This window comes from Saccopteryx leptura, chromosome 6 (genome assembly GCF_036850995.1).
Source record: "Saccopteryx leptura isolate mSacLep1 chromosome 6, mSacLep1_pri_phased_curated, whole genome shotgun sequence".
Classification (NCBI taxonomy): Eukaryota; Metazoa; Chordata; class Mammalia; order Chiroptera; family Emballonuridae; genus Saccopteryx; species Saccopteryx leptura.
Genome location: NC_089508.1, coordinates 64,865,534 through 64,892,339, shown reverse-complemented (window position 1 = coordinate 64,892,339; position 26,806 = coordinate 64,865,534). Strand labels below are relative to the sequence as shown.

At 36.8% G+C, this 26,806-nt stretch overlaps 1 protein-coding gene and 1 pseudogene across 1 annotated transcript in view; one reads left to right on the top strand and one right to left on the bottom strand.

The window, feature by feature from the left end:
- Positions 1 to 26,806, top strand: part of UNC13C (unc-13 homolog C) — a 650,594-nt gene that overhangs the window by 572,409 nt on the left and 51,379 nt on the right. The window contains exon 29 of the mRNA XM_066342502.1: positions 830 to 977. Coding sequence (XP_066198599.1) covers positions 830 to 977 — 148 coding nt within the window. The remainder of the gene's footprint in view (positions 1 to 829; positions 978 to 26,806) is intronic.
- On the bottom strand, positions 14,914 to 15,366 carry LOC136376766 (small ribosomal subunit protein uS15-like; annotated as a pseudogene).

The following is a 26,806-nucleotide window of genomic DNA, read 5'->3' as shown; positions in this document are numbered from 1 at the left end:
TATCAGATTATAAATAGTATAAATATATTATCATCTCTAATTGGGAAAAAAAACTTTTAGTTCTATTACATATCTCTACATGTTCTGCTTTCCAACAAGATATTGTGTGTAATTCTTGAAGCATGCAAAATGCTAACATCCTCCAATGATCATATCAGTTGTCAAAGAGCTTACATTTTCTCTATTATCTTACCTATAACTGTTGTAGTATTTTGAGTTTGTTGGATGACATTAGCAAAAAAAAAAAAAAGTTAAAAACCTATATGGTTTATTACATTTATCAGACACGAGGTTCAGGGGATGTTGGCTTTCTAAGGACCACTCCAGTTCTTTAGGTTGCCACTTTAATGTCATTACAGGGTGGAGAAGTTGAATTAGCAGGTATCTGGCCTTGAATTACAAACTAGTGTCTGGAAATATGTGACTAAATTACCTTGTGAAGTTTTGCTAACCCTAAATATTTTTTCTCATTCTCTGGAAACAGAAGTCAATAGCCAAGTTGATTATTACCTAAATGTGTCATTCTAAAGGATGCTAACCTCAGCATCTTCATAATCTCATATGCTTAACTAAAGTTTTGAATGAAAAGACTGAAGCCTCAAGAATCTGGGATCTGTAGTGGAGAACATCATTTCAAAAATATAGAAAGAGAATCTATGTAGATGGTGATGACTTAGCAGTGGGCCTGTAGTAGTACTTCCTTTGTACCCATCTTACTGTATTGATCATACTGCACTGTTCCATTTGAGCTTTACTATTACAGCAATACAATCTGTCCTCTAGCATTATTTTAAAATGCTTCTGCTTACATAATTTATTTTCTTTTTAGCAATACTTTCATGCAGGAGGAAATGGCCTCAAAAAGAATTTCTTGGAGAAAAGCCCAGATCTTCAGTCCCTGAGATATGCTCTCAGTCTTTATACTCAAACAACAGATGCCTTGGTAAAGAAATTCATAGACACTCAAACCTCACAGAGTAAGTAACACATTGGATGTAATAGTAAAATAAATACCTAACTAAAATTCAACATAAAAATTATTATAAATAGTATTAATGATTTTTTCTATAGTAAAGCAATAAGAATAGAGGATATGGTTAATAGAAAATTACTTTTTTAAACATTCCTAAATTATAATTTTATGAATCAGTTCAATAACTCTAGGGGATGCTTAATACTAAAACTGTATAGAATGTTTGACTTATTGGTGATTCTAACTTCATAAAATTTAGCAAAATTTAGTTTAACATTTTTATTACTGTGATATTCTCTTCAATTTAGTACAAAAGACTCAGTGTTTGCTGTTCTTGGTAACTCCCAAAAAAATGATAGTAATTCCCTAAATTCTGATTTCAAATGTAAAATCTCCTGGTTCGGGGTTTCCAGAAGTGAAATATCACTTTATCTTAATTTCATCTTAGGAAAATTTTCAACTTCTACTTTAAACTGGGCCAAGCATTAAGTATTTTATTTAAAACTCAGGTCTGTTTCACATGGTGAAGATGCCACCTCATAAACTTCTAGGATATTACTGTGAAATAACCTTCCTTTCAAGTTGTTTTGTGACTTATTAGATTTTGGTAATTATGTGAACTTCTGGTCTGGCATTTCTGAGAGATTATTGAAAATGTCAGCATGAGTCGAAAAGAATCAAATGCAACGTCGAGAGCAGGCTGCTCAAACTCGACAACATAATCAATCACAACACAGAAGTCATAAATATAAATAAGGGGATATGGTCTTCATTCATGAGAGGTTCTCAGAAAGGAAAGACTAGAGACATTTGTTTTCTGTACTAAAAACTCTCTGTACTTATTTGTGTTTTTTCATGGATATTTAACATTTCTAACTACACCAAAGATAATGCCAAGGTGAAGTGGTATGTAGGTGCTTGGCCTGTCTTTAATGCTTTGTGCTTCCTGATAATGCCCAATTAAATGCTACAAATCCTTGTTTTATATAGTATGCAAACCCAGCATACACCTTGGGATGGTTCCAGAAAGGGGAAGTAAACTGAGCTCATCAGGGCTTATTGAGAACTACAGAAATATTCAGAACATTAATCCCTGAATCCATGATCTTTCAAGGTTTTCGGAACTTTATAAATATTGATGCAATGCTAACACATCATATAGATAGCGTTGTAGCTTTATTCCCAGAGAATGTAAGTATATAAAACCTGCTTTCCTTTTATAAGTATACATTTAAGTGTACATACAGCCCATATTTTAGCATAGATTCACACCAAAAAACTGCATATGTATATCAATTTTGGGATACGAAATTTGGCACACATATTTTTTAATAGTATGTGTTGTATGACAACATTAAAAATATACTGGATTGAGGGATTACAATCACAGTAACCACCTGATTTAACATAACTACATTTCAATCTTGGTCTTTTGCTTGTTTCTTTTTAATGTTTATTTTATTGATTTGAGAGAAACAGGAGCATCAGTCTCTTCCTGTATGTGACCTGACCCCTGACTGGGGATCGAACCGGCCAGCAACCTTCTGTGCTTCAGAACAATGTTCTAACCACCTAAGTTATGTGGCCAGAGTTTCCCTTGGTTTTTTAACTCTCCTTTCTCTGGTTTTGTTCAGTATGCTGCTTTTGTTTTTCTTCGTTTCGGCATAATTAAAATTGGTAAGACATAGATATGATACAGCTTTGCATTTTCTTTAATAGCTGACTTCAGCCCAGCTCTGTGGAAATTTAGCCCAACCTACCTCATCATCCCCACAACTGTCCCCAACCAGTCATGATCGGGTCCAACATACCTGCGGTGTGAAGGGAGGGTGATGCGCCTTTTGCTCCCCATCTCTGCCCACCTCTACATCCCTTTCTGCTATAGCAGTTGAGGGGGCAGAAACTAAATGAGGGAAGGGAGATATCTTCAATGTCCTCTGTATGGTTGTCGCTAAATGCTGGCTTTCTGAGGGGCCCGGTGTTAGGGACCATTGTATTTGCTAATCTCTTGGGTGAGCAGAATTTGTCCCAGCTCCCTTCAGGGACCCCTCAGTGACTGCCTCCTGCAGCACACACCATAGTTCCTTGAGTGTCTGCTCCTAGTGGACAGCCCTCGGGAATTAGGTCCCAGCAAGAGGACTGAAAAACAGCTTCCTCCTGTAGGATCCATTTGAGCCATAGAAAACTCATTCATTCTTTTCACATCTCTGGTGATAATGGGGGATTCCCCACTGTCAACTGCCATCTCTCTACAGTTCTCCACCTGCTCAAATAGATGTTTATATTTCCAAATTGGAGGAGGTTGGAGGGAGAAATACAACTACCTAGTATAACAAACCATTGTTCAATCAAAAATTGAGGCAAGCCAAATTCTCATAACGGGTGAAAGATTTCTGAGTTTATATTTATACCCTCTCTTCTAATTTTATCATAGTCCCACCACAATATTCATTATCATAGCCTGAATAATAAAAAATTAGCCAACAGTACCATATTTTTTTATTTTTTTATTTTTTTTATTTATTTTAGAGAGGAGAGGGGGAGAGAGAGAGAGAGAGAGAGAGAGAGAAGAGACAGAGAGAAGGGGGGGGAGCTGGAAGCATCAACTCCCATATGTGCCTTGACCAGGCAAGCCCAGTGTTTCGAACCGGCGACCTCAGCATTTCCAGGTCAATGCTTTATCCACTGCGCCACCACAGGTCAGGCTAGTACCATATTTTTTATAAAAGAGTAAGGAAAAGGAAAGATAAGGTGGAAACTTGCTGAATATTAAAATTATGTATGACACAACCAAAAAGAAAATATAGTAGAAGAAACAATCTTTATTTCTATAACTGATCCTAAAGTCATGGTTTATACTTATGACTTCCAAATGCTCCTATTCGGATCATGTTCCCTTTGGCTTCAAAGGAACTTCAGCTTCTAGAATTGTTAACTGAGAAACATAAAAAAGTTGAATTCTCAAAGGGTCTTATTTATATGGATTTCTATATTCTTCTATGAATATTTGACACCAACATGTTGAAACAGAAGAACTTAGGTTCCATCCTTGGGACTCCTTTGGTACCCACCAGCAGATGGACATTTCCAGTTAATGGTAGAATCAATAATCCCCTTTTTACACCTGGTTTCCTGGTAATGTAAGAGTCCAGAATGACCAAATGAAGTTCCAGTTTCTAGTGTAAAATTGTTGCAGTTATCCAAATAATTTTCTAGCACTGAGCACAGTACCAAACTTCTTTTTAATATAAAAATTTATATTTTCTTAACTTTCTAAATCTTATATTTTCTTAACTTTCTTAACTTTCTAAATGAGAAAGATAATTCTGGTGTTATGGTAACTTTCTTTTTTTATTTTATTTACTCATTTTAGAGAGGTAGGGGGGAGAAAGAGAGAGAGAGAGAGAAGGGAGGAGGGAAGAGCAGGAAGCATCAACTCCCATATGTGCCTTGACCAGGTAAGCCTATGGTTTTAAACTGGTGACCTCAGTGTTCCAGGTTGACGCTTTACCCACTGCGCCACCACAGGTCAGGCATGATAACTTGCAAATACAACATTTGAAGTAAAAGCTAGTGCCACATACTGCAAACCCCTGCTGTTTTCTTGTCTGAGGAGCCCCGGGAGTACATTCAGCTCCATTCAGGATGAACTGGGCTCCATAAGCTAATGCTCATTCTCGCATGTGTTTTGCACAAACTCCAGAGTTCCTCTTTAGATGGATCTCCATTTTCCCTCAGAAGTCTGGCTTGATACCACATTCTTTTTTTAATTTGATTTATTGATATAACATTGGTTAATAAAATTATATAGGGTTCAAGTGTACAATTCTATAGCACATCATCTCTACATTGCATTGTGTGTTCACCACCCCAAGTCAAGTCTCCTTCCATCACCATTTATACCCTTTTACCCTCACTTAACCCCCAGCCCCCTGCTTTCTCTTTGGTAATCACCATGCTTTTGTGTGTATCTATGAGGTTTTTTATTTTTCTTTCCTTAATTCCTTCACTTTTTTCACCATATTAAAAAAAAATTTTTTTGGCTTTCTTCCTTTTATCTTTTCTCACCTCCTCAGTCCCTTCTCAGCATTTCCTGGAATCCCTTCACAGATAGACCATTTACCCTTGAAAGCTTGTCTCAGGGTCCAGTTCTGGGGGGGGAGCCTAAATCCAGGGTTGCACAGCTCGAGAGTGGGGAGCCAGACTCTAATTCGTCTAGTCTAGATCTGTGAATTCAGTGCTCTTAAACACTGTGTGTACATCTTCAGGACGATAAGTATAAAGGCCAAACACTCTGAATAAATCTTTCTCCATTACTTAGACTTTTATTTCCCGATTTCTCAAGTCAGGAATATAGATCTAAATGAAAAACCTATAAATAAGTAAACATTATTTTGAAAAATTTCACGTTTTCATTTACCTCATGATCAGTAAAACAAAGTTGATTTTTTATTCCCTTAATTTTTAACTCATATTCTACAGGGAAATAACTGTTTAAAACTACATTAAAACATTATTCAAGTGTTATATAACAGATCTACATGTTATATAAAAGGACTTGGGGGTCCATTAGAAATCTCAGTGTGTTTTTTAAAGCATTTATATTCTGCTTCTTTTATCCTCATAAAATTTTTCCTTCATTTTCTTCTTTGTCTACCTTTTATAAAAATTTTTCTCATCTTTCTCTTTTGTTTTTTTTCTTCTATGTTAGAAAATGAACTGTACTATTAAATGTTAAAAATTCAATTACTATTAAAGTTTTTTTGCTATTTCAAATAGAAAGGTGTACTTTCCTTTTAAAATATTTTATTTAAATTCAGTTCTTTTTAAAATGGGCTTATAAGTATAGAAAAACTTGCTGTTTCTTGCTCATTGATTTTTTCTTTTCTTACTCTCTTTTTATTTCCTTATTTATTTTGTGCCTTTCTACTCAATAGCTTGCTTTTTTTCTGCCTTGTCTTTTTCAATAGATTTCAACGTTATTTTTTTTCTAGTAGTTGAAATGAAAGTTAGAAAATGCTACGAGGTATTTAGTCCCATTAGAAATTTATGAGTCAAATGAGATATATTGATATGGGAAAACACTGTCTTCTCTCCTCTTTCTTTTCCAAATAGAAAAATAAACAATTGCAAAATAAATAGAAAAGCTGAAGTCCTCAAATGAAACAGAATTTACTTTATAAGAGTACCATATTTATTATCCTAGCAATGTATTGGGCTACAGTATTAAAATATCATCTTACTCTGCAGTCTCTTAATGACTACTTACAGAACATTATCTCAGAACAAAGTCCCATACAATGAGGCATATATTCAAAGGTGAACATGAAGTTATATGCACAGTTGCTCTAAATCAGTGGTTCTCAAGCAGTATTATTTTGTCTACCCAGAGACATTTAAGAATATTATAAGAGTTTTGACTATCATATTTGGAACAGTTGTGTCACTGCTTTCTGGTCGGGGGAACTGTACAGGACAGCTCCCTTGCTACAAATGGCAATAATACTAAGGTTGGGACAGATACCAGATTAAAAAGTGAACAGTGATATAACAAAAATCATGTTAAAAGGGAAAATTTTGCTTGAGAAGACAGAGAAGGACCTGACCAGATAGTGTGCAGTTCATGGAGCGTCAGTCTGGGATGCTGAGAACCCACGTTCAAAACTCCAAGGTTACTGGCTTGAGCACATGCTCACCAGCTTAAGCAAGGGTTGCTGGCTTGAGCATGAGATCATAGACATGACCCCATGGTATCTAGCTCGAGCCCAAAGGTTGCTGAATTGAAGCCCAATATCACTGGCTTGAGTCTAGGATTGCTGGCATGATCAAGGGGTCACTGGCTCGCCTGGAGCCCAGCTGCCCACCCCTACTCAAGGCACATATGAGAAACAATCAATAGACAACTAACATGATGCAATTATAAGTTTATCTTTCTTATCTCTCTCTCCGTCTCTCTAAAAAATAAAGTAAAATATAATAAAAGAGAAGGCAGAGGGCCCTGGCCGGCTGGCTCAGTGGTAGAGCGTTGGCCTGGCGTGCAGAGGTCCCAGGTTCGATTCCCGGCCAGGGCACACAGGAGAAGCGCCCATTTGCTTCTCCACCCCTCTCCCTCTCCTTCCTCTCTGTCTCTCTCTTCCCCTCCCGCAGCCGAGGCTCCATTGGAGCAAAGATGGCCCGGGTGCTGGGGATGGCTCCTTGGCCTCTGCCCCAGGCGCTAGAGTGGCTCTGGTCACAATAGAACGATGCCCCAGAGGGGCAGAGCATTGCCCTTGTGGGCGTGCCGGGTGGATCCCGTTCGGGCGCATGCGGGAGTCTGTCTGTCTCTCCCCACTACCAGCTTCAGAAAAATACAAAAAAAAAAAAAAAAAAAAGAGAGAAGGCAGAAGATAGTGGCTAAACTGGATCATGAGGAAACAGGAAGAAAAAGCAATCTGAATAAAGAATGTGTCCAGGAAAGTGTGTGCTTCTACTCTTAATTTTAAAATTCCAGTGTGTCAAGCATATCCACAGTGTATTTTTATTTAAAAAAAATTTATTTTTCTTTTAAAAAACCCACCATATCACCACCTTTTTGATCAAGAGATACAGTTAAAAGTGCCTTAGATTACCTTATACCATTAAAATATACAGAAATACTGTAGTAAGTTTTGTGTGACATAAGTAGAAATTATTTTAATATTTATAGTAATTACCACATATTATAACCTCTTAAAACTTTACCCAATGGTTTAAATTGGGTATTCAGCTTGAAAAATTATACTTTTTTGTTGTTTCTCAAGAGCATGTTATTTATAGGTTTATAAGCTGGTACTAAATTCATTTTTTTTGCATCTTGATTACAATATTCATCATAAAAAAGTTTTTTCTAATAGCTATTTCATTATACCAAGGGCTCTTTGAATATTTCCTGCAGTAGTAGACAGAAATATGTATAAAACTAAAACAGACCAAGTAGAGTTTTTCCAATGAATAAAACAATTTGGAACGAATGATTAATTGCCAAGCCATCCTGTGTCATATTTTGTTTCTTTATCTGAGCTTTTATTACAGCTTGAGACCCAAATCTCAAAAGCTTTACACACAAAAGGGGTATTTTATGTCAAAACTACAACTGGCTCACGGAGAAAAAAATTATATTTAATGACTATAGAAATTAAAATATATGAGATTAATTTTGAATTACATGATCTATTCTTTTACGTTTTATGACTAACATTTTTGAGTCCCTACTTATTTAAAGTTTGTTAAAATCATATCTTTTTAGTCATTTTAGTAACCTGTTTTCTGCTAACATGAAGAATAATGTATTTTAATTTGAAATGAGAATAAGATTCATGTTTTGGAATGTATGATTATGCTTTAGTACATTAACTATATATAAAGCATTAATTATTTCTAATTATGTTCCTCAAACTATAGAGAATATATCCACAAGTAGAAAACATACTCTTTTCAGAAATGGTTCACTGTGGAAAAAGTCTGTTTTTATCAGAACTATAGGAAAACTTAACATTAATAGTATTTAGTTGGAAGAAGGACTGGCATCAAAATAAAGATATGATCTCAGGGGCCAAAGTCTATGGCTAAATTTTCAGCTGGATGCCATCTATGGAAGAAAATGCTCAGGAATGTCATCAGTTCATGTGGGGAAGTAATATTAAAATCCACTTGGCCATCTTCAATTTATACTAGAGCACAGTTAGAAGTAGTTTCTCACTTTACTGATAACCCTTTCAGAGATAACCAGGGATCCAATATCCTATCCAACAAAGCTATGCCACTGTCTTATCCCTAGGGCAGTAAGATAGAACTAGCTAGCATTGCCTCTCAAGACCAGAGGTTAGCATTTCTTAAATGCGCAAGTGGAAAAATGGAGGAGAATTGACGAGGCTTGGCTCTTTGAATGTTGCCATCAGTTTGATGGTATTCAAAGCTGGCTGAGGCTCTTTCGTACAATCAAAAAGCTGTACACACATAACTTTAATAGGAGTGTTAATATGGTTCTGAGTACACTGAATCCTTTCCCAAAATAGAAATGACAACTACTATATTAGATACCGTTGTCATAATGCTGAGCAATACTGTGATCCAAGCAAGTTGTCTACCACCATGCTACTCTTCCTAATAATCCTGGGAGGCTAGTAACATTACCCATACTTCTTGGGTTAAAAAATGAGTCACAAACAGATTAATAAATTTACTAATGTTATGGAGATGGTGCCCTTGCCACAATCTCACATTTATGTTAATAAGCAAAGAAAGTGATTTTTAGTTTTCACAGACCATGCTGTCTTCTCCTTAGTTCTGAACAATCAGTTTTACTTCATCCTCCATATTTTTATTTTCTGAAGTGAAAAGCAGGGAGGCAGAGAGACAGACTCCTGCAGGTGTCCAACCTGAATCCATCCAGCATGCCCACAAAGGGGCGATGCTCTGCCCATCTGGGACGTTGCTCCATTGCAACTGGAGCCATTCCAGCACTTGAGGCAGAAGCTATAGAGCCATCCTCAGTGTCTGGACCAACTTTGCTCCAATGGAGCCTTGGCTGTGGGAGGGGAAGAAAGAGAGAAAAAAAAGAGAGGGGAAAGGGTGGAAAAGCAGATGGGTGCTTCTTCTGTGTGCCCTGACTGGAAATCAAACCCAGGACTTCCACACACCAGCTGACACTCTACCACTGAGCCAGCTGGCCAGGGCCCATCCTCCTTACTTTCTATTTGACTATGACTAAATCTTTATTCTGTTCAGGAGACCATCTTTGAAGTTGATACTTTTTTTTTCTCTATGTTGGCAACAAACTCCATCCAAAATGTCTATCTTCTAACTTTGCTTCCCAGTTTCTTCTTATTCTGGTCCCAGTTATAGGGCATGCTCAGTGGTCAGGGCACCTTTTGAATATTAATGAAGTATTTACATTATAGGAATCAAATTGAATGTAAGGAAATATATTCTCCTTTTAGACATAGCCTGATTTCATTCCTCTAGTTTACTGTGTATATGTATAAGATATATCTATAGAATATTGCTACTTTGGCTTTCCCTCCCTACTCTACTCCCCTCCACCCTTGTCCCCCATCAGCAGAAGTATTATTTTGTAACATTTCCCCTAGCACATTGAGTCATATTAGAATTGTTAATTTGTATGTCTCCCTTCTCCCAGTGTAAACCCTACAAGGACAGGGACCTTACTTATTCTTGAAACCTAAGTGCTCAGTACAGTACTAGATAGGAAGTAGGTGCTTGGTAAATTTTAGAATAGCTGAATGCTAGAAAATTGAATGTAGAAACATAAAAATTGTGATTTGACAATTTGAATGGATGAGATTACAAACCTTTCAACAGGCCTTTATGGAAAGTATGTGATTTACAGCCCTGTTCAATATACTATAGAGCACCCAAAGTGTGTTTATGTATGAGTATGTGTGTGAGAGAGAGAATGTGAGTGTATGTGGACAAGTCCTGTGGGGGGTGAGGACGACGGAGATGCAAAGACCCAACTCCAGGGACCAGGTTCAGTGATGCAGATCCACTTTATTCAGGAAGTAAGCTAGCTTATATACATAGGTTCAGCCTATAGGGTGTTACAGTGTGTTCCTCAAAGCCAATGGCTGAAAAGGTCAGGGAGCTGCATGGTTGGCGCTAAGTCACTTCCTTATTGCGGGCAAACTCCCTTCCTGGGTATGCCCAGGAAGGTTCTGGGAGCTGGCGTGTTCTCACAGCATTGCATCAGCCATAGCTGCTAGGAATGTGCTCTGCGCTCCACCCACAAGTGTATTTGTTCCCTTAGGGAAAAATGCTGACAGTCTTCCCACTGATACTGTTCAGTAGTTTTCATTCAAGGTAGAAAACTGGAAATGCCACTGGAGAAAAACAAAGGGGCATGTAAAGTTAGATGGGGAGAATAAAATTACTAACTTTTCAAACTCTTGAAACCATGGTGTTGTAGTCAATCCAAAACATGAAACTCAGTAGGAACTAGGAAAAATATAATATATGTTGCTGTGTTTGGTGTATATCACTGACAGATTTCATATATCTTTTTATTACACTAATTTTTAGAAGCATTTACTATGTGCCAACCTTCGTGGTAGACGCTAGGTAAACTGCAATGAAAGGCTATGCTGAATATCTTTTGTCTGCCCCTCCAGTTCTTCCTACTCTTTCCCCAGGAGGCAGGGTTGTATTGATTACAACTATGAGCCCTCTTACTCACTGTTTCCCCATTTGGTTTCAGCCAGCAGGGAGCCCCTGCAAAGCTCTGAGGGAGGAAAGAATGAGGTCAGGTATTCATTCTCTAGGCTCCTCTGGGATGGTCCACTCAGGCTGTCTGTCCTTTGACTCTCTCAACATTACCTTCCTAGAGGACTCTCTCCTTCTGGACCTCAGTAGCTATTTCTGCTCCTCATGTTTTATGGATTAGGGGTATTAGCTCCACTATCCCTTGTTTTCTTTTTTTCCTAACCCCACCTAACTTTTATGAACAATCTCTTTCTTAAATCTTCCTGAAGTTACCCTTAACTTGAGTTTCAGTTTATTTGCTATTGATAACCCTAACTGATACAAAGGCAACTCTTCATGGATTTCTTATGTTTATCATTCATGCTGGCTCTTTCATTTTGGTCATCAAAGATAAACATGTTAAAATAATCAAGTCAAGCATCAGAATACTTCTCTTTGGAGTAAGAGACAATATCATATTTTGATGACAAAGATGTCCAGTTTAAGCACAAATCTATACTAGCTTTTCACTTATAGAAATGTTTCCATTACAGTCTGGCCAGAGCATCAAAACCCCAGATCTCACTTTCTCATAATGCAGTGTTTTTTGCCCAGCATCTCATTTTCTGTGGAAACCTGAAGTCAAGTTGAGATAACTGGGAGTCATTGGTGACATCATTTGCCAAATATAAGAGTCCTCACAGCACAGAATAAGCAGATATTTGCTGTATCCTATGTATCATTCTTAGTGAACTTATCTTAGTGTGTGTCTAGTTCAAAACAGGTATGCTTTTCTTGTTTGTTTATTTTTTACATGAATAGTTAAAAAGGTTTTTTTCATAACACTACCCATGTTAAGTCGATGTGTGGTTTGTGTGGTTTGTGTTAGTGGTGCATCTTTTCATTTCTCAGTTGAGTGAGAACCAGATCTCATTCCTAGTCCAATCAGACTATCAGTGGTATTAGACTGATAGGTTTCTGACTGACAGTGTTCTCTGTTTCTTGCCTCTCAAAGGCTAACATTGTGTTTCAAATAATTCTGAAAATTGTGTGTTTATTTTTCTAAAATTTAACAAAACCAAAAAATTAAAATTAAAATCCAAACCAAACCAAATAAAAATGCTTTACACTTGACATTGAATACAAAGATCTACCTAATAACAGCTCACACTTGCAGATTACTAGTTTATAGGCATTTTCAAAAACCTTTTTCTCACTTGAGCCTCATAACAACCCTGCAAAGTCATTCAGAGATCTTTGTATTATTGGTTTGATATTCCACACTGATTCTGGGTGCTTTTTAGAGATGGTCATTTCACCCTCAGGCAATAGTTGCCATTGAAGTGACTTGAGCAAGGGTGCAGTGTGGGAAAAGACCAAGGGAGGGGAGACAGAAGCAGGCAGGTAACTTATACTGGACTGGTGGGAATCAGGGTGGAGAGATGTGGGCAGATTCAAGATCTAGCCCATTCAGTAGAATAGATGAGGACTAGTGAAATAAAGTTTGTTAAATTAGTCAAGATCTGTGATACTAAATTTCTTTTAGATTCCAAAATAATACAATATTTACTTCAGCATGGTGAAATTATGGTGGATTTTTTTTCTGCCTGCTTATAATTTTCTGTACTTTCCAATTATTTAAAATATCCAGGTATTTCTTTTTTAATCATAACTTTCCTTTGAAAAGAGATATGAGGAACATACTTTGCTATATAAACTAGTTTAATTGAATACAAAGGTATAAGTAATTAAAAATGGTAGATTCTGAAGTCTTTCAAGAACGTGGATTTAATTCTTTGGGTGGAATAAATAGCTAAGTTTAACTTTCTCCTTACAACTCAATGGATCTCAAAATTGCTCTGTGGGTAAGAGAATTGTCTAGAGTAGGATCTACACACACATTGTATTTTCACACATTTTATGTGTATATGTAATTTAATAATTTATACATTTTATTTTATGAAGACAGTTATCCAACAGAGTGATTGAATAATGCATTGATTAAAATTAAACAAAAACTAAGTCAATGATAAACCAGGTGTTTTCAAAATTATATAACATTTTCTTATTGTGGGTAACTATTGATATGATACTCTTTAAAGTTTTTGTTATTGCTGTTGTTAATGGTTTAGGGTTGATTAAAAAATAAAAAGAGATTAGAATCAGTTGCTTGGGAATTTTATGGAAATATTGACTAACTGAGATGACAGAAAAGCATTCTCTAAATCACTGAGTCAAGCAAGCAAAATGCAACACAAACTCTCTGGACCCACTGAGCCATAATGTCCATCTTTATTTACTGAGAACAGGATTTATGACCAATGAGGTCAGTGACATGAATTGAAAACTGCAGACTCTTGCCTCTCAACCTCCACGTGCCCTTTATAACTCACTCCCAACAAACAACAAAGGATGTTTTCCCCTTCAGCTATCCCTTAGAACTAGAAATTAAAGCTTGTTTTTAAGTGTTTGATTTATTTTTTAAAAAGAAATATGAATTGTATCAAGTGGAAGGAAAATAGTAAATCTAAATGTCAAAGGTTGGAAATCAGATTTGTATTAACTTCTGGCATTAATTTGCTTAAAGATAAGAAGGGGCAAGAAATTGGTGTGTTTAGACAAGGAAGTAGGGGACCATGCACCTGCTCTGCCTTTGCCTGGATAATATGACTTTGGCAAAAGTCATTTAAACTCTCTAAGCCTCAGTTTTCTCATATGTAAAATAGATAACATAGTAATTCCTAAGCCCACTGGTCACTTGGAGGATATTAAGTGGTAATATACATGAAACACCTAGCACAGAGCAATCTCTCAATAAATGTTAATTATTAGTGCATCATCATCATTATTATATGCACTATCTAAATAATACCTCTTTTCTTTGTAAACATGAAAAAAAGAGAAACTGTTTTAAGATGCGGCTCTCTAAGCAAGGAACCCAATAACCATGTGCTCCCCTATGAGCTGTTCCTCTACATTACCAAGAGGCTCTCAGAATTATCAAGAAACCTATACTAGCACCTGAAGAACTCAAACCTGCAGTTTCTATGAACTTCTCCATAAAGGCCATGGTTGCCAAATAATCATATATTTATTGAACTTTTGTTGTGCACAAAGCACTATACTGGGTATAAGACATGGGAAAATTCCCTGCTCCAAGGAGCTTTAAAAGAAGCTAGAATAAGCATATGAAGGGAAAAGAATCATACAAGGTAGCTTACATTAAATACCAGAACCTAAAGACAGGTACTAAGGGCTTTGTGAAAAGAGAGAAATTATTGTGGGCAGGAAAGTTGGAAGGCTTCAGTGAAGAAGTATGGTTGAAGGTGGCTTGGAAGAATGGATGCGATTAAAGTAGTGGGAGGAGAAGAGAAAGGCGTATCAGCAGGGCACAGAGGCAAGTTGACACAAAGACCTTTTAGGAACAGCTAGAGAAGTGCTTCTCAGTGCAGTTCCAAGAGCAGCGGAGTCAGGATCTCCTGGGGTGCCAGTCAGCTCAGACCACTAGGACAGAATACCCCACACTGGGTGGCTTTCACAACCATTCTGGAGGCTGCAGGTACTGGTCAATTCAATTTCTAGTGAGAGCCTTCTTCCTGGGTTGTAGGTGGCTGCTGTGACATGATGTCCTCACATGGTGGAGAGAGAGTGAGCGCTCAAGCATCTCTTCCTCTTCTTTTTTTTCTAGTTAAACAATGATTTTATTGCTTGAGTATACAGATATTTTATGCAACCAGGGCAGAAGCTATGTATGAGTTATATTTCCATTTGGGGTGGGGGGTGGGGTGAGTTCTTGCTTGCTCTTATAACATCAAGCCACATGGTGAATCCAACTTTCTATCAGATTCAGACAGAATTTAGCACTCTTATCTTTTCTGTTTCTCTCAAGAACCTTTCGAATAGCAACACCTTCCTTAATTAAACAGTAGAGATCCTCAGGAAGATTAGAAGTCCTTTGGACTTAAGAATTCTCAAGATTTTATTGCCTGTCACAAAACAAACTTGTGCAATGCCATGTGAGTCTCTCAGGGTCACACCGATTTGTGTGGGAGTCAGGCCCTTCTTGGCCAGTTTATAGATCTGCTGCTTCACATCCTCAAACATCAACTTCAGCCAGGTGGGAGGTTGGGCAGAGTTGACTCGGATAAGCCCTTCCCTGGAGTATACATGTGACCCATGATGGCAGCAGACAAGCAGTGGAAAAGAGGCTAGTATTTTTGTATCTTTTCTTTTAAGAACACTAATCCTGTTGGGGCAGGACCCCACTCATTTGATCTCCTTTCATCTTTGTTACTTCCTTAGAGGCCCCATCTCCAAATACAGTCACATTGGAAGTCAGAGCTTCAGTATTGAATTGAGGGCATGGTGGGGAGGGGACACAATCATTCGGTCCATTAACACCTGAGAACTTCTTAGGAATACAAAATTTTGGGCTTCAGCCCCAGACCTAAGGAGCAAGAAACTGCAGGAGTAGGGCCCAAAAGTTTGTTTTAACCAGCCTTCTCACTGACTGAGTTTAAGAACCACCAGAGTAAATATCTGCAAGGAGGAGGAATGGACAGGAGATGGAAGAAGTAGGCTGTGATCAGAACTTGGAGAGCTTTAAATGCCAGGCCCAGGAGTATGGAGATGGATCTGTAATTAGAAAGAGGCCCAAAAGGGGAGGTGGTCAAATAAATGAATATAAAGCACTCATGCTATGATGTCTACTTTTGCATAGGAAGGGAGGGAGTATAGCGGGGGTCCCCTGAGGCCATTTATCCGGCCCCCGCCGCTCTTCTGGAAGGGGCACCTCTTTCATTGGTGGTCAGTGAGATGCATCCTGTGCTCCTGGAGTACTGTATGTGGTGGCACCGCAAAGCGTGGCATCACTCACATACAGTACTACTTCCGGTGATGCGGGACACATGTGTCATGGCTCCGGAAGCGCATCATATCACTTCTTACAGCTAGCAGTGACAAATATGGAACTGGACATTGACCATCTCATTAGCCAAAAGCAGGCCCATAGTTCCCATTGAAATACTGGTCAGTTTGTTGATTTAAATTTACTTGTTCTTTATTTTAAATATTGTATTTGTTCCTGTTTTGTTTTTTTACATTAAAATATGTACAGTGTGCATAGGGATTTGTTCATAGTTTTTTTTATAGTCCGGCCCTCCAACGGTCTGAGGGACAGTGAACTGGCCCCCTGTGTAAAAAGTTTGGGGACCCCTGGAGTATAGTAATAGTAGGAATAGACAAGAAGGGGTAACTACGAGAAATAGAAAGCAATAACCTTCAGACCATTATAGGAAAAGCCGGGAAAGGAGGAGTGGTAAACTTAGGTTAACTTGCAGATCCGTGTAAATATACATGGAAGTGTAAATGAGGAGGTATGTGAGGCAAACGATGAATTCAGCTTTATTTTTTCTGCCAAGTGTTAATAGCAGGATATCTAAGTGACTGTGTCCACTGGGCAGATGAGAGATGTTGCTAAGAGAGCAGTTAGTTCTGAAACTACATTCAGGAGGTGAATTTGAACCCTAGGGGTGGGTGTGAGCTCTGAGAAAAGGCACACACACGGGTGGAAAAGGAAAGTCATGGAGCCAGCCGCCACTCAAAAGAAAGGCGTTGCCGGGAAATAGAGGATGAATATCAGGACAAATATCAGGATAAATATCATATAAAGTGTTTAAACACTTCTGCTGCTAGCACCTTAAAGGTTCTCTAATTGAGTCAGAAGGGACAAGTTTGCAACACATTGTGAGTCCTTGAGTAAATCAGCATGCTTATGAATAGGGCCAACTATTAAACATGTGAATTTTGATCATCACTGCCATTAGCCTGACCCATTGTTAAACAGGATGAATGGCCTTCGGTGCCATCTGAAGGACCTAAGGATATTGACCTTTTGTATGTGTCACCTCATTTAGCATTTCTGTAACAGTAAACTTGTGGCTCTCAAACTTTTTAGTACACATCAGAATCATCTGCAGGGTTTGTTAATACACAGATCGCTGGACCCCACTCTTAGATTGTTGGATTCATGAGGTCTGTTGTGGAGTCAGAATCTGTATCCATAACAAGCTCCCAGAAGCTGCAGATGGTGCCGGGATAGGAGCCACACTTTGAGAACCATTGTTAACCCTTACCTAGAGATACTCCCTAAAGTGAGGTCCACCAATAGCTAACTCAGGTTGACGTGTTTGTTGCAAACTATAACTGTAGGCAATTTTTACTTTTAGCAAAGGGTTTCCAGCCAGAAAGCTATTGACTATATGGAGTCAATAAAAATGTTATTTTCCAAATGATAGCCTGCATTTGACAACCTAAAAGGAAGATCCTCAGGTAGACTACACCAAAAATAAAAAATTAAAAAATTAAAAATCTGAAAGCTACAACAAGAAAGGCCTTTATGAAAGAAAAACAAAAACATGTTCATGGTTGCCAAAGTTATCATTCAGGCCTACACATTTTTCTCATATTTTAGTTTTCACTTAAAATGATATAGATATCATTTTATATATATGTATGTGTATATATATATATAATATATAATAGAAGAGACTAGACCCTTGATCCCAACCTGTTATTCCAAAAAAAGAGGAGTTATTTTTAATTATTTTCAGTTGACTTTTGTTCACGAACAATATTATGTAAAGGATTTAAAAGTCAGTTTCTGCGTAATGCTTGGCTATTTACATATATGTTTATAATGTGAAATCTTTATGAAAGAATTAGAACATGTTAGATCTATTTTAGCTCAAAATTGCATTGCTATCTTGTCATATGAAGGTATGTCTCACTTCATTTTCCACTCAAATTTATCTTATTCCCTTGTTTTATAAACACACTGAATTCTCTCTAACTGAAAAGGCAAAAAGAAAAAAAAGCGGGGGGGGGGTGAGCAAGATAACAGGAATGATAGAGCACCCCCCTAACAATAATAACTCCCAAGGTAGAATCAAATTAAACAGAGCAAAGGTTTGATACAGCCGTATCTTCTATATCATTAAATTAAAAAAAAAGGAAAATCATAATGAAAGGCAGGAAAGCCACAGTGAAGAAATTAAGAAGAGTGAACAAATAGATTGATGTAATGGAAATGGAAATGAAGAAAATCAAGTTTTCATTTTCTTTGGAGTAAGCCAATTTGAAAGTTAAGCAAATGTTACAGTTATTTATTATCTTTGTTTTTTGTTGTTGTTTTTTTCTTTTTGAGAAAGTTTTTCTTATTAGGGTGACATTGGTTAATAAAATTATGTAGGTGTCAAGTGTACATTACTATTATACACAGTCTGTACATTGCATTGTGTGTTCACCACCTAAAGTGAAATCATCTTCCATCACCATATATTTGGCTCCCATTATCCTATTCCTCCCCTTCTTCCCTCTGGAAACCACCATAGTGTTGTCTGTGTCTATGAGTTTTCATTTATATTGCACATATGAGTGATAGCATATGATTCTTAGCTTTTTCTGAGTTATTTCACTGAGCATGATAATCTCAAGGTCCATCCATGTTATTGCAAATGGAAATATTTCATTTTTTCATATAGCTGAGTAGTCTTCTATTGCATATCTGTACCACATCTTCTTTATCCAATCATCTATCAAAAGACACTTTTGGGTTGTTTTCATGCCGTGGCCACTGTGAATAATGCTGCCAAAAATATAAAGGTTCATTGATTTGCAAAAATATTTTCAAATTTTTGGGGGTAGGTAACCAAAGATAGATTGCTGGGTCATATGGTAACTCTATCCTTAAGTTTCTGAAGAATTGCCAGACTGTTTGCCATAGTGGCTATACCAGTTTACATTCCCATCAGCATGAAGGGTTTTTTTCCTCCATAACCTCTTCAACACTTGTTATTACTATTCTTGTCAATAATAACTATTTTATCAGGTGTTAGGAGGTATCTCATTGTAGTTTTGATTTGTATTTACCTAATACTTAGGTTAAACATCTTTTAATATATCTATTGGCTGTTTGTATGTCTTCTTAACAGAGGTGTCTGTTCAGCTCTTTGGCCCATTTTTTTTTTACTTTGGATTGTTTGTTTGGTGTTGAGTTTTATGAAATATTTATTTATTTTGGATATTAACCCCTTGTCAAAGCTATTGTTAGCAAATATCTTCTCCAATCCAGATGGTTGCCTTTTTGTTTTGTGGGTGTTTTTATTTGTTTTTGCTGTGTAGAAAGCTTTTAGTTTAATATAATTCTATTCATTTTTTTTTTCCTTTACTTTCCTTGCCTTTAAAGTCAAATTCATAAAATCTTGTCTAGGACCAAGGTCCATAATTTTAGTTTGTTTTTTTAGGTAATTTATTTTTTCAGATTTTATACTTAGGTCTTGGTCCATTTTAAATTAAATTTTGTACATAGGAACAAACTGTAGTCTAGTTTCATTTTTTTGCATGTGGCTTTCCAATTTTTTCAGCACAATTTATTAAAGAGGCTTTCTTTTCTTCATTGCATGTTTTTGGCTCTTTTGTCAAAAATTATTTGCCCATATATGTGGTTTTACTTCTGGGCTCTCAATTCTTTTCCATTGGTCTGTGTGTCTGTTTTTCTGCCAATACCATGCTGTATTGATTATCGTTGCTCTGTAGTATAATTTGAAATCAGGAGGTGTGATACCTCTGATTTTGTTCTTGTCAGGATTGCTTTTGTTATTTGGGGTCTTTTGTGGTTCCATACAAATCTGATAATTTTTTTATTGTTGTTCTATTTCTTTTAGAAACATCCTTGGGATTTTGGTGGGGATTGAATTAAATCTGTATACTGCTTTTGGTAATATGGACATTTTAACTAGGTTGATTCTTCCAATACTTGAACACAGAATATCTTTTTATTTTATTGTGTCTTTTTAAATCTCTGTTAATAATGTGTTATATTTTTCAGTGTAGAGGTCCTTTATATCCTTTATTAAGTTTATTAGGTATTTTATTGTTTTTGTTGTAATTGCAAAAAGAATAGCTTTTTATGACTTTTTCTGAAATTTTATTGTTAGTATATAGGAATACAGTAGATTCTTTCATTGATTATATATCCTTCATCTTTACAGTATTTGCTTATTGTTTCTAATAGGTTGTTTGTTTGTTTCTGGCGAAGTCTTTAGGGTTTTCTATATAAAGAATCATGCCTGTCATTTGCTATAAGTGACACTTTTATTTCTTCATTCCCAATTTGAATGCCTTTTATTTCTTTCTCTTGATTGATTGCTTTGGCTAAGAATTCCAGTACTATCTGATAAGAGTGGTGAGAGTGGACATCCTTGTCTTGTTCCTAATTTCAAGTTTTTCACCATTCATGTTAGCTAAAGGTTTGTCATATATGGCCTTTATTATATTGAGGTCCACTGGTGCAATCAGTTAGCATGAAGTGTTTATACAGTTAAACAGATAACAAGATTAGTGAATCACAGATAAACATTATGGTACAAATGTACATTATACAAAGCCCACCTGTGTGTTACACTTGGTCCTCTCAGTGACCCTATAAGAAAGACAAGACTATTCCCACTTTCAGATGAGAAGACCGGGCTACAAGATGAGACTGAGTGATTTATAAGAGACACATAGATATTAAGTAGTGGCAATGGGTTCAAATTCTTCCAACTACAAATATGAAACACTTTCTACTAACCAGCCCACTAATCAATCTTTTATTTATTTTTTTACATTTAAAGTGATGCTATGGACACTAAGAACTTTGGTCTATAGTCATTATTCATTTTCATCAGCCTACCTTTGGTTGTCTTACATGAGCAGCAGAATTAAGATGTATTAAAATCATATAATCTCACTTATATGTGGAATCTAATGAACAGAGTGAACTGAGAAACTGAATAGAGGCAGAGGCGGGGTCACAGGGAGCAGAGGGACAGCTGTCAGAGGGAAGGGGGATGAGTGGGATGGGATCAGAGATGAAGGGATTAGTGAAATTATACATACATAACACATAGTAGATACAGATAAGAGGACAGAAAAGTAGATCTCTTCATGTATGATATCAATACACTCAATAATAAAATATTTAAGAGACTCCAGTTGCACATGTTTTAATGACTGAGACACCACTTCTTTTTTTTTTTTTTTTTTTTTTTTTTTTAAGAAAAGAAGGGATGATGATTCATTGTGCATTTGTACCAAGCTTCAGAAGACAATAAAATTGGCCCAGGGTACTCACCACCATGGATGAAACATTTTGTTTAGTCTTTAGTTTCAGGAAGATGAGTTTTGGATTCATTTATGGACCAGGCATAATTAAAAGGTAGAGATTAGAGAATCCTAAATAAGATTGCTCATTGAGTAGCCCTAGACCCCAAAGCATTACTTGCTGACATACAAATAAAATGCCAATATATTTGAAAATTTTTTGTTTCTCAAGGAAAGTGAACTCTCATTTGCAAATAGAGTCATATTACTGATTTCTTTAAATTTTGACTCTGACACTTACTAACTATATAACCTTAGTTATTATTTATATATGCCTAAATTTCTTATCTGTAAAGTTTTAATAATAGTACCTTTGAGTATGGTTGGTGAGAAGTTTAAATGAATCAATATATGTAAAATTCTTGAAATAATTCCTAGTACATAGTAGATACTTTATAACTGGATTCTTAATTTTGAGATAAGTGATATTTAATCATTTTTGTTTAAATAAACTGGGTTGATTGTGTTTTGATCTCTTTATCAAGAAAACTACATGGCCATATATATTTTTATTACTCATACTAACAGTACGTTGGGTGATGCAAATACATAACATTTTTCTCCAGAAAAAATTTAAAATTCTTGAACAGCTTCTATTTGTTTCATTCTTTGACTCAAACAGGCTTAATTTTCAAGTCACTTGTACATGATATTGTATAGAAATTGAAAAATAATCCTCTATTCATTTTATTACTCACTCAGTCTCTTGAAAATGATTAAATGAAATAGCTAGAGTTTCCTCACAGCAAACAAATGTTAAATATGAAAATGACTTTAAGAACTTTCAGTGAACCTGACCAGACAGTGGTGCATCCTGGGACCTGACTTCTGAAGGGCCGCGCAAAACCCCAACTTTACACTTTTTCCTGTGCCTGCGGCCTCAACCACCTTAATCCACCTCTGGGTGGCACAGTGGATAAAACATCGGACTGGGATGCGGAGGACCCAGATTTGAAACCCTGAGGTCACAGCCTTGAGTGCAGGCTCACCAGCTTGAGTGTGGGATCATAGACATGACCCCATGGTTGCTGGCTTGAACCCAAAAGTTGCTGGCTTAAAGCCCAACGTTGCTGGCTTGAGCCCAAGGTTGCTGGCTTGAGCAAGGGGTCACTCACTCTACTATAGCCCCCAGGTCAAGGCACATATAAGACAACATTCAATGAACAACTAAGGTGCCACCACAAAGAACTGATGCTTCTCATCTCTCTCCCTTCCTGTCAGCCCCTATTTGTCCCTCTCTCTGTCTCTTTCACACACACACACACACACACACACACACACACACACACACACTTTCAATGAAAGAAATGTATTCAAAGCAGTCTAATTGTGTATTTAGGGTTTGGTTTCAGGGTTCTCAAACATCCAACATGACTAACTCTAGCTGAACTGGACAGCTTTTGAACTGCTTAGTCTAAAATTTTAAGCACAGAAATATGTATATATTTCATATTAGAGAATACATTTACCAAAACTTTCATTTTATTTATTTATTTTTTTTTTGGTATTTTTCCGAAGCTGGAAACGGGGAGGCAGTCAGACAGACTCCCGCATGCACCCGACTGGGATCCACTCAGCATGCCCACCAGGGCGCGATGCTCTGCCCGTCTGGGGCGTTGCTCTGTTGCAACCAGAGCCATTCTAGTGCCTTAGACAGAGGCCATGGAGCCATCTCCAGTGCCCGGGGCCAACCTTGCTCCAATGGAGCCTTGGCTGCGGGAGGGGAAGAGAGAGACAGAGAGGAAGGAGAGGGGGAGGGGTGGAGAAGCAGGTGGGCGCTTCTCCTGTGTGCCCTGGCCGGGAATCAAACCCGGGACTCCTGCACGCCAGGCCGATGCTCTACCACTGAGCCAACCGGCCAGGGCAAAAAATTCATTTTTAATGACATATATGTATACTAATTTCAACTTTGGGAATTCTTTCTACCAGAAGTGTTATGTGTAAAAGACTCTTTACTATATCATATGCCGAACATGCTGTTCTGTGACTTTTAGATAACTTGTCCCTTATAAGGATGCTGTCTACAAGAGGTATAGATCGTGAGGTTTTCCTTTTTTCATTTATGAACTGGAACTTAAATAAAGAGTCTACCAAATCACTTTAGGTCCCAGATTTGCACTGAGGAGTTACCTCCTGCTGTGTACAGGCATATACACATATATGACAATTACTTAAGAAGCCAATTGAGATAAATCACCAGGAACAAGTAGTATAATTATATGAAGTATTACACAGGCAAGAGAACTGGGTACCCAGAGAAAGAGAAGAGCCAAGGGCAGCAGCAGTGAGCCAAAGAATCCAACCAAGTTCTTAAGGAGATAAGGGCTAGGATAAACCTTCCTTCACCTTTAGGACCCAGGGCCCTCTGCTAGAAAGACATTCCATAGCACCTCCAGATCAGATTTCCAGCTACTTCAGGCCCTCCATGCAGGGGTTTATATTAGTTTAAATCCCACAGATATGTGTGGGAGAAAAGCATATGGAAGAGAAGGAAGCACTATTAGGCACATAAAATCATCTCAATACTGAGGCATTGCAGAAGGGCACAAGAGAGCCCCAGCTGTGTGAAATGCAATAATTATAACAAAGAACTAGACTTTTGTTTTCTCAAAGGCTGGCAACCTATTGCCTAACACATAATAACTCAGAATATTATATATTTTAGTAAATAAATTAATGAAGAGTGCATTGATACATTGTATCAGAAATCTTATAGGAGACTGCTAACATTAATGATATCTAGGTGTTAGAACACCAAATACATTAAATAAAATTTTTATTCTGACTCTCTATAAATAATAATATATCCAGGCAATAATGTAAGCCATTTTCCAAGTATACCTAAATTTCATGGAGCACAATAGTGATTTTTTCTTTAATTGAGGCATTAGCTGTATTCCAGCAAGACAGAGTTTGGCTTAATATCAGGGAAAGAAAGTCCTGGCCAGTTGGCTCAGTTGTAGACCGTCGGCCCAGCATGTGGACGTCCCAGGTTCAATTCTCAGTCAGGGCACATGAGAAGTGACCATCTGCTTCTATCTCCTTCCCTCTTTCCTTCTCTCTCCCTCCCTCTCCCTCTTCTCTCCTTCTTCCTCTGGCAGCCAGTGGCTCCATTCGTTCAAGTGTCACCCCAGGCACTGAGGATAGCTTGGTTGGTGTGAGCCTCTTAGGCTCAGGTGCTAAAAATAGTTCTGTTGATTTAAGCATCAGCCCCAGATGAGGGTTGTGGGTAGATCCCAGTCACAGTGCATATGGAAGTCTGTCTCACTATCTCCCCTCCTCTTACTTAAAAAAAATAAAATAACTCTCAAGTAAGAATAACTCAGTGTTTCCCAGTTGTTCTTTAGAGTAATTATAGAGGCTATAATGGGAAAAATAGAGAAACAAAAATAAGTTCTGTGGTCAAATTAGTCTTGGGATCTCTGACTTAAAATTAAAAGTTAAGCAGTTTCCCCTAACTTTTAATTTGCTGATGGATATACTGTGCAATATTTCCACATATATATTTGTTCATGGAAATCTCTTAAGTATAAACCTGTTTCATTTAGATGACTCATAATGACATTTATAAAAATTGATTAAACTAAAATGCAAATACATGCTCATGAATTTGAAAAGCTTTTCTTCAAAAATAATAGCAGGGTTATTTGTCTGTCTTCTCCATTTCTAAACTTCTGGTGCCTGATGCTCAATAAATATTTATTGAATGAAAAATCAGCAATTGTGCTACTGCAGAAAAAAACCGGTCTATTCTATTATTCTTCTCACCATCTCACTTCTTCCTGCTTAAGTGCCTTATAAAAATCAGACCTTATAGTAATAGTTTATTTTAGAGTGTATCAAATATATCTGTATTCATGATCTTCCTTGATCCTCACACAGAAGCATAGGTAGAAAAATATTATCATTCCTATCTTATCAATAGAGTAAATAGAGGTTTGTTGAGGTTCAAGACTCAGGCACATCAGTAGTGACTAGGACACAAATTCTTGTTTCAGGATTCCATATCTGGCACATTTTCTACTAAACATCCAATATATTTCCTACTAAAAATGAGTATTTATGCAAGTTTTAGAGGTATAATCAGTAAATAAGAAAACCTGAGCAATTTTTTCTACATTGGGCTCTTAACTTTTTTTGCTTTGGTTTTATATCTTTTTAAATGTGTGACATAATTTATATTTCCTCTATAGTTCCTTTCAATCATTCTTACAATTTTTGTCTACAATTATATACTTTCCTCTGTTTAGTAAGATTGTCCAAGTTTTGAAAAATAAGATTTTCCAATGATATTTGACCATTATGAATTCAGAGCCCTGGAAGAACTTAAAGAGAGCGATTGTTCCTACCATTGTTAAATAAAAAAACAACACAAAATAGATTGTTTTCAATTTTTTCACCTTTTTTACCTATTCCCCCAACCACCCATCAATTTGTTCTCTGTGTCTATGAATTTGTTTGTTTTGTTTCTTTATTTTGTTTTATAGATTCCACATATAAGTAAAATCATATGATATTTGTCTTTCTTTGACTTATTTTACTTAATATAATAAATACCCTGTAGATTCATCCCTGTTTTCCTGTTCTTGCAAATGACAAGAATTTATTCTTTTTTATTGCTGAATAATATTCCATTGTACACATGTCCCACATTCCCACATATTCTTTATCCTTTTGTCTATCTTGCTATTGTAAATAATGTTGCAATGAACATCAAGGTTCATATATCTTTTTAATTACGTACTCTTTTAGATTTCTTTGAATAAATACCCAGAAGTAGAATTGCTAGGTTATATGATAATTCTGTTTTTATTTTCTTGAGAAACTTCCTTCCATATTGCTTCCCATAGTGACTCCACCAAGTTACAATGCCACCAACAGTGCACAGGAGTTACCTTTTCTCTACATTCTTACCAAAATATCACTACTGGTTGTTTTGATTATTTTTCTTTATTTTTAGAAAGATTTTATAAGTGTAACTAGCAGGCATATAATATTTATTAACCCTTATTTTATTAAGTGCTTTGGGCCCACGAGAATAATGGACACCTGCTCTACAGTGTCATGATCTAACTTACCAGGACAGAGGTAAGGACAGGACCATAGAGGATTGTTTCAAGGCAGCACTTATTGGTGTGGGAATATGGTAGGTTCTGGACTGTTGCTTGATCTTATTAGAGTGAGGTCTCCATAAATCCCAAAAGAACAGAATTGTTTTCCAAGTAACACTGAGTAAAAAAGAGAAGACTATAAAAGGATCTTGATATAGACATATGATTTAGAGAAAAAGGAATTTTCTGTGGACATCAAATTGTATCACCAAAAACAAAGATGTAGGAATAGGCAAGCAGTGCTCAGGGCATGGACAGCAAGTTAGATTGGCTGGAACAAAAGGTCTAGTTTGAAAAACAAGAT